The 14040-nt window shown below is 37.3% G+C and overlaps 1 protein-coding gene across 3 annotated transcripts in view; it reads right to left on the bottom strand.

The window, feature by feature from the left end:
* Nucleotides 1-697: 697 nt before the first annotated feature.
* LOC135476849 (ribosomal protein S6 kinase beta-1-like) overlaps nucleotides 698-14040 on the bottom strand; it is a 33931-nt gene continuing 20588 nt past the window's right edge. Inside the window, exons 15-17 of one of the 3 annotated variants that reach the window (XM_064756991.1) lie at nucleotides 13589-13701; nucleotides 11816-11829; nucleotides 4259-4447 (exon numbers count right to left, since the gene is read on the bottom strand). In XM_064756991.1, the coding sequence (XP_064613061.1) occupies nucleotides 4392-4447; nucleotides 11816-11829; nucleotides 13589-13701 (183 nt within the window). In that variant the 3' untranslated portion in view covers nucleotides 4259-4391. Of the gene's footprint in view, nucleotides 4448-11815; nucleotides 11830-13588; nucleotides 13702-14040 lie in introns of all 3 variants that reach the window. The other 2 variants (XM_064756990.1, XM_064756992.1) reach the window with 2 other exon arrangements.

The raw sequence follows: 14040 nt of genomic DNA, 5'->3' as shown, positions 1-14040 counted from the left end.
GTGAGAGTTGGCTGATCCAGTAGGTTAGCAAGGTCCGGGTCAGAGAGTTGGCAAGAGTCAACTGAGGCAGTGAGAGTCAACTAGCCAGTGGGTCAGCAAGGTCCGGGTCAGAGAGTTGGCAAGAGTCAACTGAGGCAGTGAGAGTTGGCCAAGCCAGTGGGTCAGCAAGGTCCGAGTCAGAGAGTTGGCAAGAGTCAACTGAGGCAGTGAGAATCAACTAGCCAGTGGGTCAGCAAGGTCCGGGTCAGAGAGTTGGCAAGAGTCAACTGAGGCAGTGAGAGTCAATTAGCCAGTGGGTTAGCAAGGTCCGAGTCAGAGAGTTGGCAAGAGTCAACTGAGGCAGTGAGAATCAACTAGCCAGTGGGTTAGCAAGATCCAGGTCAGAGAGTTGGCTAGAGTCAACTGAGGCAGTGACAGTTGGCTGAGCCAGTGAGTCAATTGGGGTAGCAAGTCCGAGCCAACTGAGCTGGTAAAAGTCGACTGAGCCAGTCAGACAGCAAGTGCCAACTGAACTGACTGAGGCAGCGAAGGTTGACTGGGCCAGCGAGTCAACTGAAACAGAGAGACCAAGGAATCAGCAAGTCAATTAAGCCGCTAGGGGACGACTGAGGCAGTAAATTCTCCACAATTTCTTCTCAAAGAAGAACCCTAAGAGTCCACATGTAAACAAAACAAACAATCCAATGAGATTTAGAGTTACAATCTTTAATTGTGAACATATCACTCCTCGTCAGAACAGACTTCTCTTACGCTGTTCAACAGAGTTAACTTTCATAACATGTTCTGCCTTTACATGGTAATTTGCATTGCAAACCACAAAACTCATCCAAAATACTTCTCAAATTCTCAGAATTCATAACCAGCTCCAAAACCTTTATAAAGCCTCTAACACTGTTCACCGTGGATTTGTCTTTACCGATGATCCTCCCTGAGATTTCAGTGGATTATGGTCCAGCCCATACCCATTTCTATAAGAAAAGCAGCCGTTGCCATGGAAATAGTGCAACCCATTAAACAAAGAAGGCCAAGGTTAAGTATCTTTTTACCGTTAATAGCTGAACATGAGTACATGCATCTTCCTTTTTCAACACAAAATAAACTAGTTAAGAACATAGACATTTATAATGAACCATTAATAATAAATAAACATAGTGTTAAGAATTTTCATTACATAATATATCTGAAGAAACAAATAATAGAAAACTAAATAAATTAAAAAAAAAAAAGAACCATAAAACTGAAGTTTTCCTCTAAGTCTTTGATAACTGGTTAATTTGAAGCTGTTCACTCCCACTGGGAGCAACTGCATATATCTCTAATTATCAAGGACTCTATATTCTGGGTATTTATATACATATAGGCTGTGCAGTGCAATTTGCTTCTTTCCCTTCCTGAAGTCCAGTGCACAAAGACAATATTTGTTGTCCAAAACCACAAGCAGAATGTCTTACTCTGACTAATGTCTTACTTACTTTCATCCATCAATCAGCATCGATGCAAATGTCACACGATTATATACAAGACTGCAGGTTTATTGTGCAAATGACCTTTAACATATTTAGGATCTCCAAAAGCTGACAAGAAATGATGCCCGTCGGTGTGTAGACAATATTCTGGTTCATCTGATGCTGGAATCGCAAAATCTTGTGTTCAACAACAAATGTCCTCCTGTGCTCTGGATTTAATGCAAACCAAAAACCTGCCAGGAATTCACTCAGGAATAACATTCAGTCCCTCGCACTGCACCTACAGTAAAACTTAACCACCGAAATGACCGAAAATCTACCATTGATAATAAACAATATGATCTATACAAAGATAAAACCATTAAATAAACAAATTATACAGAAGAACAAAGGGCTACATTGTACTCCGAGCTTACATTACAGTATTTCACCTGAAGTTTAGCTTCTTTCAAGGCGCACATTTTGCTTGACTCAGCCACTTTAATAAAGAGTTTCTTGTGTAGTTTTACTAATTTCATAAGTATCATTTTAAGGTCCTTATGTGCTTCCAAAAATGCACTTTAAAAAAAACAAACTTTAGGTGAAATACTCAATTGTGAAGGTGTTAACGAGATCAGTTAAAAGTCTTATTTCTGATTCATAACCAGACAAGGCTTAAGCTCTACAGTGTTTAATAATGGGGAGAGCATTGATGCGGGTACCTTTGAGTGCTGTACCAGAACAAGTCAGATGGTATCCCACTACCAAACACGATCATCACTAGTACAGTTTTACATCTTGATGCTTCACTTTGCTATCAATATCACAAGTTTTTCGTTTATTTATCCATTTATTTCACAGTACCCTTTATACTGGGATGGGTCTCACTGTCAAATTCTCATAATCATACATGAACTTGAACATGTAATTCTACAAAGCACCAAGTTGTCAGGAAAAGTCAGTGTGTCTCAGCCAATGAAAAACCAGCTTTATACTTCCTGAAAGACACATATGTTGTACTTTACATGTATCACTTTAAACACTGTTTCACTCATTCACAATACCAGAGAGAAAGCTGGTGATTGGTTAAGTTTGGATTGCTTTACAGGCAATCTGTTACAGAGATTTCTAATGGTCAATATTTTTTTTTTACAGCGTTTTTGATTTGCTGATGATGAAAGCAGCTAGCCAACCGACAAAAGCCTTTTAAACATACGAATATTCCTAGCGGAACTCTGTTTATCTATCTACATGTATACTCTACAGGCCTAAGAAAGCACAGCGAATCATATCAGGCAGCTCAATAAAAAAGGAAAAGACAATGACTGACATAAAACAAGACCAGATCTCAAGCAGAGTAATACACCTCAGGCCTCTCTACTGAATATACCTCTAAATAAATACCCCAAGAGGTGTACAATGACAAGCAGTTACCATATACAGATTATAAAAGTGATACTTTAAATAGAATAGAATAGATAACCAGCGGCATGGTGCATATTTTATACTTATAAGCACATTCATATATTTGTGCGCATCAAAGTTTAGGTTTCTCTCAGGTTAAGGGTTAATACAATTTGAGTACAGCAATTACTTGTCAAACCCACAATGTTACGATGCCTCTGATCTAAGTTAAGCCAGCTTTAACCCTCCACACCCTAAATACAGGGAATAACGTACCAACAATGAGGATAACCAGTTTAATGTTGGCCGGCTGATTTGTCACACTTTTTATTGTTACACTGGTATACATGTATGGCCTTTCATATATATACATTGTTTTGTGAAATAATACCTGAGCTGCAAACTGAAGAAAATAATCACTTAAATTAAACTCTGTTCTATGGAAAAATCTGAGCCTTTTTTGATATGACAATTTGAATATCCATAATAACGAGAGGTGACAACTGATAAGTTGATAACTGTGAATGTTTTTTTGTAACTTTTCTCGTAATCCATATCAACTTGTGTAGATGTAACCCAGGCAAAACCATGCAATGAGAAATTTGAATTGCCATGCAACACTTTGTGAAAGCTGACTTGGTAGTCTAGGTATAGCCCTTGGTTCCATAAATATGCAAAAATACAGTGTGATCTGGAACACTTCAGAATGGTGGCTGAAACACTTCCATACTGTACACACACAATCATACAGATATTAACATTTGTATCACTTCTCATATGCATAAATCTTCAATGTCTTAAATTTTCATATAATATTATAGGCTTAAAACACAGCTGGCAGCATGTAACCCTTATCACCTCAGACTGGAAAAAAAACCCCAAAAACAAACAAAAACATGTAAATTGCTCCAACATCCTTATCTTTTTTAACATTCATGTTACCATAGAAAATCTGTTTTCCAGAGTTTAAAGAACTCCTTGCTGAAGCCAAGTAACTATAATGTGGTTTTGCAAGACAAATTTAGGAGCATACCACAAAAGTCCCAACCCAAGGGCACTGACTGCAAGAAATCACACGAATCAGAGCTCCTCTTAATGTATGTGATAAGCTGCATCCTACAAGATGTTTTCACAAATCGCACCAATTAAACAAGACCTTAGCTCTTATGATTACTCATAGTAACAGATAACTTAGGAACATGGTCAGACCACGTCTTTTCTTGCCAATCCGTCAAAGTCAGCATAATAAAAATGTCTTCTATACAGCACACATGAAATAAATAACCTGTACATATCAGTCTGCAGCTTTTTTCATTTGTTTTCCTTTTATGTTACAATATTAAAATAGAGATTTTCACAAGTCCTAAAATTGTCTACATTAAGTCATACGTAGATGTGGGGGCCGATTTTGTGACCCGGGAAACGGGGACCGTTTGGGCGTTGCGTTGTTTGTGGCTATTGCTGGAGATCTCGACCGACGTGGCAGACTTGAAACTGACGAAATGTCCATGGCTTCTTCACCGTTGGCATGGAAACCGTTGGCTACTTGCATTTCTTCCGGAAGGGCAAGTTCTTCAATGGGTGGGCATTTGGGAAGGCTGAAAGTAGTGAACAGTTGAGATAAGTGCCAATTAACACAATTTCATTTTCCCTCTCCCAGCTTCTAGACAACCATAAAACCGTTCACAACCACACATCCTCATGTGTGAAGTTAGCATGCAAAATTAAATATGTATACGTAGTCTAATAGCAAATTTCACACAAATGCAAGTGTTTGTAGAGTTGAATTAGCAGAACTAACTGGGTCGACAACACTTCCCATTCCCCATACCCAGAAGCTGCAGTCCTTTGCATCTTCAGGAACAATGCACGGAAAGTTATACCACATCTAGATGATGCTGAAATTTGCAGTCGCTGTTCATTGTCATAACATGCAGCAGACATTACCAGCTGGACTCCCAAACTCTTATGTAGGCACTAAAAAGCACATGTATATTTCTACAATAGAGTTATTTCCTAAGAAATAATCGATATAAACTCTCAACTTATAGTTGCAAATGAAAACCGAAAAACTATGATAAAATTCTTCAACTTAAGCGCAAGACATGCATGCACTCTTGACTCAGAGAGTTCTAAGTTTAAATAAAAACAGCTCCTTCAATAGTTTATGCTCCGCTATCAGCTGTGACAACAGTGAACCAATCCAAAAGGCTCCATTATTTGGACCAATCGTAAGCCACTTCTAAAGAAAATGTAAGATCTCAAAATATTGTATACATTGTCAGGAATATCTTGCCAGTGCAGGAATTACATCTCAAAATTTCATGACCAATATTAAAGTAAACATCTTTTAAGTTTTTCAACAAGATGAACAAGAGAGAAAGAGTAAGCAGTAAGGCAGGGATGAGGTCCATTACAGATTCATTAATTAAGTCTAAAAACGATATTTCCTTACATGGTTTATTTCAGCTCTTCACGCATGCAACGTATCAGTGTATACATGTTTGTAATCAAGTATCCCATTTTAGTATCATAATATTAATTTAAAATTTTAATTTTATATTAATTTCAGTCAATTTGATTTAGATTTTAATGCTTTCAAGTACTGATTTACCCATGAAGGAATATAATTTGCACAGGGTGAGTATCATAAGACTTCTTACCTTTACACAAAAGAGTTTTTTGTGGCAAAACTTCCTTTACAATTGTTAAAAAATTTTTGTTTACATTGGGGATACTCTGAAAACTGTTTGGGGTTTACTGATGATTGACAGTTGCTACAAACATGCTGATGTTTTGTCTCTCTGAAGTTACAGGACAAACCTCTGCCTTATCACCCACTGTTTTTGTTCAAAAGAAAATAATGCATTCCAAATAGGACACATTGACTATTCCTGACCTGAAGGTAACAGACCCTGAACCATTCTGCATATTTAGTAAAGCTCCATAGCTCTGGAGCAAAGCAAGCCAAGCCTCTGAGCAAAGCAGACCATAGATGAGCTGGATTTATTCAAATTTCAAAACCAATTTTCATTCCTCTGCCATAATATGTGAAAAAATCAAATTTAGTATCAGCCTGTAACAGCTTCCAGTTACAGGATTTCCAACAAAATTTATAGTTCGTGTTATCGTGTACTTTATAATCCATGAAATGAAGGACTCAAACATTTGATAACTAGCAAACATTACTAAGCAATTTAGATTCGTGGGGAGTACAGCACACAACAGAAAAGTACACAATTCTGCGACTTTATGTCCTAAATACAGATTAATTTTAAGATGAAAAAAACACTTAAGTTCCTATACAAGTAAAACAGCCTCTATTTTGAAAATGTTAAGGGTACACAAAAGCTAAAACCCCACACTCTCTGACTACATGTATGTAAGTTAAGCTCTGATTGTGACACCGAGAAACTGTTAGTTGTAGACATTGTTTCAGAAAGCAATAGGTCTATTCTTGCAGGGGATTGATGTACATATAATGTAGGTTTAGGCGAAAAGCTCTTTTGTGTCTTACTCAGACTCCTGTTGATGACGGGGATGGGGCTGGGTGCTAGGCCCAAAGGACAGGAAAACAACAGGGACTTTTTGAGAACCACTACATAAAAAAATCAATCCACATCTTAAAAGCATGTGCCTACCAATTTAAGCCATCAGATTTATAATTAACTGTATGTCAATGTCAACAACAACAAAAAATTGACAATAATTTTGTTGAATATACATGTAGATGAAATGACCCAAAACTCAAAATCTGTAACTTGTGGTGACATTGTGCAAAAAAGATTAATTCGGTGTCATGATTCAATTTGAAAAAAAAAAGTAGGAAAAACTCTCACAATTCAAAAAAACAAGAAAAACATATTTTGTTGACAACAGATGAAATGGTCAGAAAAATTTATCTGTATGTCGCCATTGTGAAACCATGCATGAAGTTTCAGTCTGGTGACACTGACTGATTGATTGACGGACTGACAGGTGTCCCCTTTGGTATAGGTTTGGGACTATATAATAAGTCACATGTTGGAATGTTGTCAGGTGCTTATGTGCAGAATCAAGACTGGAATTCTGTGATACAGACATCCATGAGAAACAATATTCATTGTGGCTGAAGTTACACTCTGACAGCAAGAGGGCAGCCTGACAAGCCACTGCTTAGACACTGGTAGTAAATATACCAACATAGAAAGATGAGAAATTGCAGACAATATCTCCCATACCAAACTCATGAACTCAATTATTACAAAGGTATAGATCAAGGTTTCTTTCAAATTTACGACACCTAACAGATTGTGTTACATCCTGTATAACCTTGGCGCCTCGGGATAGGTTAAGATCCTTTGGTACAAACCAGGCTAAAAGCTGTCTATGGGCATGCTGTTTATGTGCCGCTAGCCTACCACCAGTGTGCCTGTGCAATGGCTGTGCACCGTAACAAGTTACCAACATGTGGTCCCCATGTGCACAGGCATCTCCTGCAAAGGCTCCACACCCACACCTGACAAGGTCCAGGGGTCCAACCCACAGAAAGAAAATGGTCTTCAAGGACTTTCAAAATCCTAATATGAGTTGTTTTCCAGCATTTTTATGGACCATTTCAGTCCAAATGTTCAGGGAGATTAATGGATAGTCTGGTGAAGGTGATGAAATGCCAGAAGCTTGCTGAAAGTTAGCTGGTTGTTACCCACATGAAGTAATACGCCCCTTGAGAACCAAGTAATCTGGTTGGGTCTTTAATTCATTGCTCAATAAACCGAATGTCTATAAGGTATAGAGTGAAGCATGTTAAAGTGACTGTTGCTTAGAATTTCAGTAAAGGCTAAGACAAAATTTTTAATAGGATTCTCAAATTTACTTTTACTTTCCACAAATACCATTTTTTATCCTGTGTGTTTAATTCTGTGGAACCAAGGCTAAAAATCAAGCATAACTAGTAACCAAAGATTTCGACTGATTGAAAGGATAATTCAATGCCAATTTAACTCATTATTTACAAAACCCTACCAAAATGCAGAGTACATTACAAGGCAAGAGGAAAATGAGTATCAACATCCTGCTCACATCATAACATGAAAGTTGGGCATCTGTCAACATCCTAATTATATGACAACATGTGCATCAGTCAACATCCTAATCATATGACAACATGCGCATCAGAGTCAATATCCTGATCATATGATAACATGGAAGTTGTGCATGATTGTCAACATCTTGATCATATGATAACATGGAAGCTGTTGATCAGTCAATATCCTGATCATATGATAACGTGGAGGCTGTGCATCAGAGTCAACATCCTGATCATATGACAACATGGAAGCTGTGCATGAGTGTCAACATCCTGATCATATGATAATGTGGAGGCTATGCATCAGAGTCAACATCCTGATCATATGATAACATGAAAGTTGTGCATCAGTCAACATCCTGACTGTATGATAACATAGAAGCTGTGCATCAGAGTCCATAACTTCATCATATGATAACATGGAAGCTGTGGATATGAGTTAATATCCTGACCATACGATAACATGAAAGTTGTGCATCAGAGTCAATATCCTGATCATATGATAACATGGAAGTTGTGCATCAGTCAACACCCTGATCATATAATAACATGCAAGTTGTGCATCAGAGTCACATCCTGACCATATGATAATATGGAAGTTGTGCATCAGTCAACATCCTGATCATATGATAACATGGAAGCTGTGCGTCAGAGTCAACATCCTGATCACATGATAACATTGAGGCTGTGCATGAGCCAACATCCTGCTCATATGATAACATGGAAGCTGTGCATCAGAGTCAACATCCTGACCATATGATAACATGGAAGTTGTGCATCAGTCAACATCCTGATCATATGATAACATGGAAGTTGTGCATCAGTCAACATCCTGATCATATGATAACATGGAAGCTGTGCATCAGTCAACATCCTGATCACATGATAACATTGAGGCTGTGCATGAGCCAACATGGAAGCTGTGCATCAGTCAACATCCTGATCATATGATAACATGGACGTTGTGCATCAGCCAACATCTTGATCACATGATAACGTGGAGGCCGTACATGAGTGTCAACATCCTGATCACATGATAACATGGAAGCTGTGTGCATCAGAGTCAACATCCTGATCACATGATAACATGGAAGTTGTGCATCAGAGTCAACATTCTGATCACATGATAACATGGAAGCTGTGCATCAGAGTCAACATCCTGATCACATGACAACATGGAAGTTGTGCATCAGAGTCAACATCCTGATCACATGATAACATGGAAGCTGTGTGCATCAGAGTCAACATCCTGCTCATATGATAACATGGAAGTTGTGCATCAGAGTCAACATCCTGATCACATGATAACATGGAAGTTGTGCATCAGAGTCAACATCCTGATCACATGATAACATGGAAGTTGTGCATCAGAGTCAACATCCTGATCACATGATAACATGGTAGTTGTGCATCAGAGTCAAGATCCTGATCATATGATAACATGGAAGTTGTGCATCAGAGTCAACATCCTGATTCCCTGACTAAATTTTTTTTGGAATTTACATATACAAGACAAAAATTGAAATGAAATAAAATGATTTCTTTCGCACAACTTCTGCTGAGACACGGGGGGAAAAAGTGAGAGGTAAACAGATTTAAATAAATATGTACATATATCACATATCACACATAAGTCCAAATCTACCTTTCACCAGAATAAATGAACAAATACATTGGCAAATAGACATGAAACAATGACAAAAGCTGTGATACAAGGGTCTTTGGGAGCCGGATCATTGTCTCCTCATCCAATTACATGCGTGAACAGTCTACTGGGCAGCAACAGAGAGTATACAGGTCCAGGATGTATATGTAATTACCCACAAATATATATGTATATAGCCCATGTCAAACTGTAACATGCTCGTTAACCTGTACTGTATTGACAATATTGAATACATGGATCTGTTTTTGGCACATTTCAGATTCTTCAACTGAGTTTCGAACAACTTTGTGACCTTGGTCATTTTGAAGATGCATTTTAAAGTTCACTGAATTGGAAAATGTCCACAACCTCTTCAAAAATGAAATCAAAATACTGACTTCATTTCATGTTAAAATAAAATACATAAAACTAAAACAAATTTTACTTTTATAGTAACCTTGTCAAGAAAAAAAAGACGTAGAGGTTTCAAGCGCAGGTCTATATGCATTACAAAGTCCAAGTCAAAGTCTAAGTGTAACGCTAATTTTTTCATAAGTCGAGACCAAAGAGTGATTTATTAATTTTTTTGATTGGTGTTTTCGCCGTACTCAAGAATATTTGACTTACACGACGGTGGCCTGCATTATGGTGGGAGGAAACCTGGCAGAGCCCAGAGGAAACCCACCACCATCCGCAGGTTGCTGTCAGACCTTCCCACAGAGACCAAAGAGTAGCTTGATAAATTCTGTAGCCTTAAGATATATGCAATATTATGCTCATTTATGTTATGAACATTATTTTTGATGAACAAACAGGATTTTAATTTTCTAATGATAGTCAATAAAAAAAGGTGAGCAAACTAAAGTCTATGACAAACCCTCAGATTCTGTTAACGAGAGTATGGATGTCAGAAACCTGGGGTACAATGTGACATATATTGTAGCCCAGCTGAAACTAATACTATAAAACCATCACCTCCAAGACTCTTAAGAGTCAATACATGTACAGACACACAAATCTAAGTCAAAAGCACACAAGGCTAGGCTCTAGGCTTCTTAAATACCACAGCACATTAAAAAAAACAACCATTGTAATATTGCACTATCCTTTAGACAAACATGTGTCCTCCCTGCTTTGGGTCAATTTTCACTTTTCTTGCAAGTCTACATATACTTTAAATACACACTGTTACAGTGATTTCATCTCTGCGCACTCGTCTTACATTGTAATTCTGTTCCTTGGATGTGATTTTAAGAGCTGTTATTGCCTTAAGTAAAATCAATATATACATGTATTGATTTACTTGATTACTGCAGTGTTGGATCCAGGAATTTCTATAAAGTCCTTATTTGAATTTTTGGAATGTGAGGTAAAACAAACTGTTAACATTATAATATTTCCCCTGTACATAGGTTTACTGGTGGAGAAAAAGAAAGGCCCTTTCACTATATATCTGGAAAACTTCTTGACTAAAAAGCTGCAAGAAGTGAACACCTTGCTTTAGATGCTTTGGCATAATTCAAAATTACCATATGCACTGAATATATGTAAATTAGCTGTTGAGAAACATGGCTCAGGCACAGGTGCATGACTTATCTACTAATATTCTTCCCACACTTTATATGTTATGATTTGAACATATAATATGAACTGCCTAGGTGATAATATTGGAGCCATATTAAAGTTACAGTTACAGAAATAAATCAGAAAATACGCTGTAATTTAATTCTTTGCAAACAGAAACTAAATTACAAAGTTATTGAGGCATGGATGGATAAGTGCATTGGTTCACTCCCTCAGTGCCTATTGACAGCCGTCTGTTTGCTGAGGGCTTGTGCATATGTATTCTTAGCTTACCGCTATATGAAAATGGAGGCTTGTACATATGTTAACCTTGGAACAATATTTCTACATTAATTATTGCTACAGTGATATATACATATATATATACATGTGCAGCCGAGGTGTGCAGAGCTTTCTATATGTTGTATTATCTACAAGTATTTATATGAATGTTGAAATATGGGTCATGATAACTTTATGTAAAGATGCATGAAAGATGAAAGAGAAAAGGCCTAAGTAATGTACCCAATAACCTCCCAAGGTCAGAGAAGCATAGGGCTCACGGCAAAAGTAAGGGGACACTGAAGTCTAGGAACAAAAAGAGAAAGAAACAACGACAACGGCAGACAGTCATGCAGTCAACACTATTATAAAAACGCTCCTGGGGATTACAAAAACAGGCGCACTCACCTTTGGTAAAAAAGCTAAAGTTTGTAGAAACAGAGAGATAAGAGTTGATTGGGCATGTGTTAGGATGGAGCAAATCAATGGACAGAAACCCAGAAAATAATCAACAGAATTTTAAAAAAAGAAAAGAGCAAAAAAAAAAAAATACATTCAAACACATGGGACTCAAAAGACAAGAGGGCTATCCCGCCAAAAACAGGAAGGAATTTTCATTCTTAAATTATTTAAGACCAAGAATTAGACATAAGAAATTAAGCAGGATTAAAACGTAAACCATGCCAATTTTTTACAAAAATAAGTGGTCTTAAAATTATATGGTAAAATTGAACAGGCTGAAAAGATATGTTGAAGACAAGATAGATGCTCCTCAGGAAGAACTATACATATCAGTAAATTTACTAATCAAAGGTAATATTTTTCTTCCATAGGATACTGGAATTGTCTAAAAAGGTTTCTTGATCCAAAAAAAAACCCATTATATATAAAAATAAATCATGGTTCTTATTTTCGTTTATTCCACTCCCATGCCCCATAGTGTTCCATTAAAACCAAACAAAACACTAAAAATGAAGCATCATATTATCAGATGAAAGACCACTGAAAACTGCCCGGGAAAGTAGTGCGAAAGTGTTTCATCTGAGTAAAGATCACATGATCACATGAGATTCTACAGTTGGCTGTAACGACCCAGAGGCTATCAGTGATGTCACATCCATATTTTTTACTCGAAATAGTTCAATCCAAGGTCTGTTTGGTTAATGTATCCATCCCTCTACGCGCATATGCATTTTGAGTGATGGACTCTACCAATCCATGTGTTTTAAGTAGCAACAACCTGATGTCACTGCTCCGGATGTATGGTCAAAAAACGGCCAGTATTGATCCCAAGTTTCATTTTTTGGACAGTTTTTAATAATCTTTCATCAGACATACATTTCACCATAATGCTTTCTTTGCCCTCAACAACCAGTGATGTATCCCACATGTATCCATTCCTTATGCACAAAATTTCAAAAATAATAAATTTTTCTCTTGGCCAAATTTCAAAAACAAATCCATGTTTTGTCATGTGATAAATGATTGCCAGGATTTAAACAAAAAAAAATGAGTTATTTCTATTAATAAATTTTCCAGTCAAATACAAAATGGACAGAGCAGCATGCCAAAATCACTTAAAGAGTCAATTTTTTTTTTTTGCCTTACTAAAATATTTCCAGAAGAACAAAGAAACACAGAGAACAAACTACACCAAAGCAGCCACACAACGACATGCCTTATTCTGTGTTCTCGATTGGACAAGTGAAAAAACCAGTGGGGATTCAGCGAGTGACTAATTCAAACTAAATCCACTTGAATGTGTTTCCTTTCATTGTTTTCATCCCATCTTTCTGCCCACATACCCCTTCCCCCAAACCCCACACACACCTCAAGAACATGTTTCAAACCATGCCTTCAAACTCCACACACCTCATATGAACCCTTCAAAGAATCTCAGAATAAGTCCCCTATGACATTATATACACCAAACTTTCTGTTATGCCACTTCAGAATTTTACAATAAAATTGTCAAAAATTTGACACAAAATATTTGTTTGTGCTTTCAGTGTATTTTGTGGAAGATCAAAGAGAAAAAAAAAAAAAAACTAATGAAAAGACTTTGTCTCCCCCCCACCTCACCCCCCATCCCATCCCCCACCCCCCACCCCCCACCACCTCTCAGTTGAAGTAATTCCTAGGGACTCAGCTACTCATGTTCACTGCCGGACCTATTCGCACCTCAATGGTCCCCTGAAACTTGCCGTGACTTTTCTTGGTGACCGCGGCTCTTTCTCTGCGATCCATGGCTTATTTAGCTCCTCCCAGACAGAGGGTGCCACGTACGTGAATCCCTGAAACATGATGGGGAGATAAACATAAAACCTTCATCTACAACTAAAACAGAATATATATATTTATATCTTTGACATTTTGAGGCATGGCTCTACAGACGTAAATGGTGAAGACTGGGCTCAAGGTTCTCATGTCTTAACTCAGCTTTGTCTGAGCGGGCTATGAAGAGTGCCAAAATATTAACAAGGGTTAATAAAATAAATATCTATTTATATATTTTATGTTTTATTTTTCTGAACATCATACTCACACATTTTCAATAATTTTATGAAGGCGTTCTAGTCTTATGTGTGCAGAAACCCTCAATCTTTAGCAATTTACTTGTGAAGTGTCATACA

Source organism: Liolophura sinensis, chromosome 10, assembly GCF_032854445.1.
Source record: "Liolophura sinensis isolate JHLJ2023 chromosome 10, CUHK_Ljap_v2, whole genome shotgun sequence".
Classification (NCBI taxonomy): Eukaryota; Metazoa; Mollusca; class Polyplacophora; order Chitonida; family Chitonidae; genus Liolophura; species Liolophura sinensis.
This window is presented reverse-complemented; position numbering and strand designations above follow the sequence as displayed.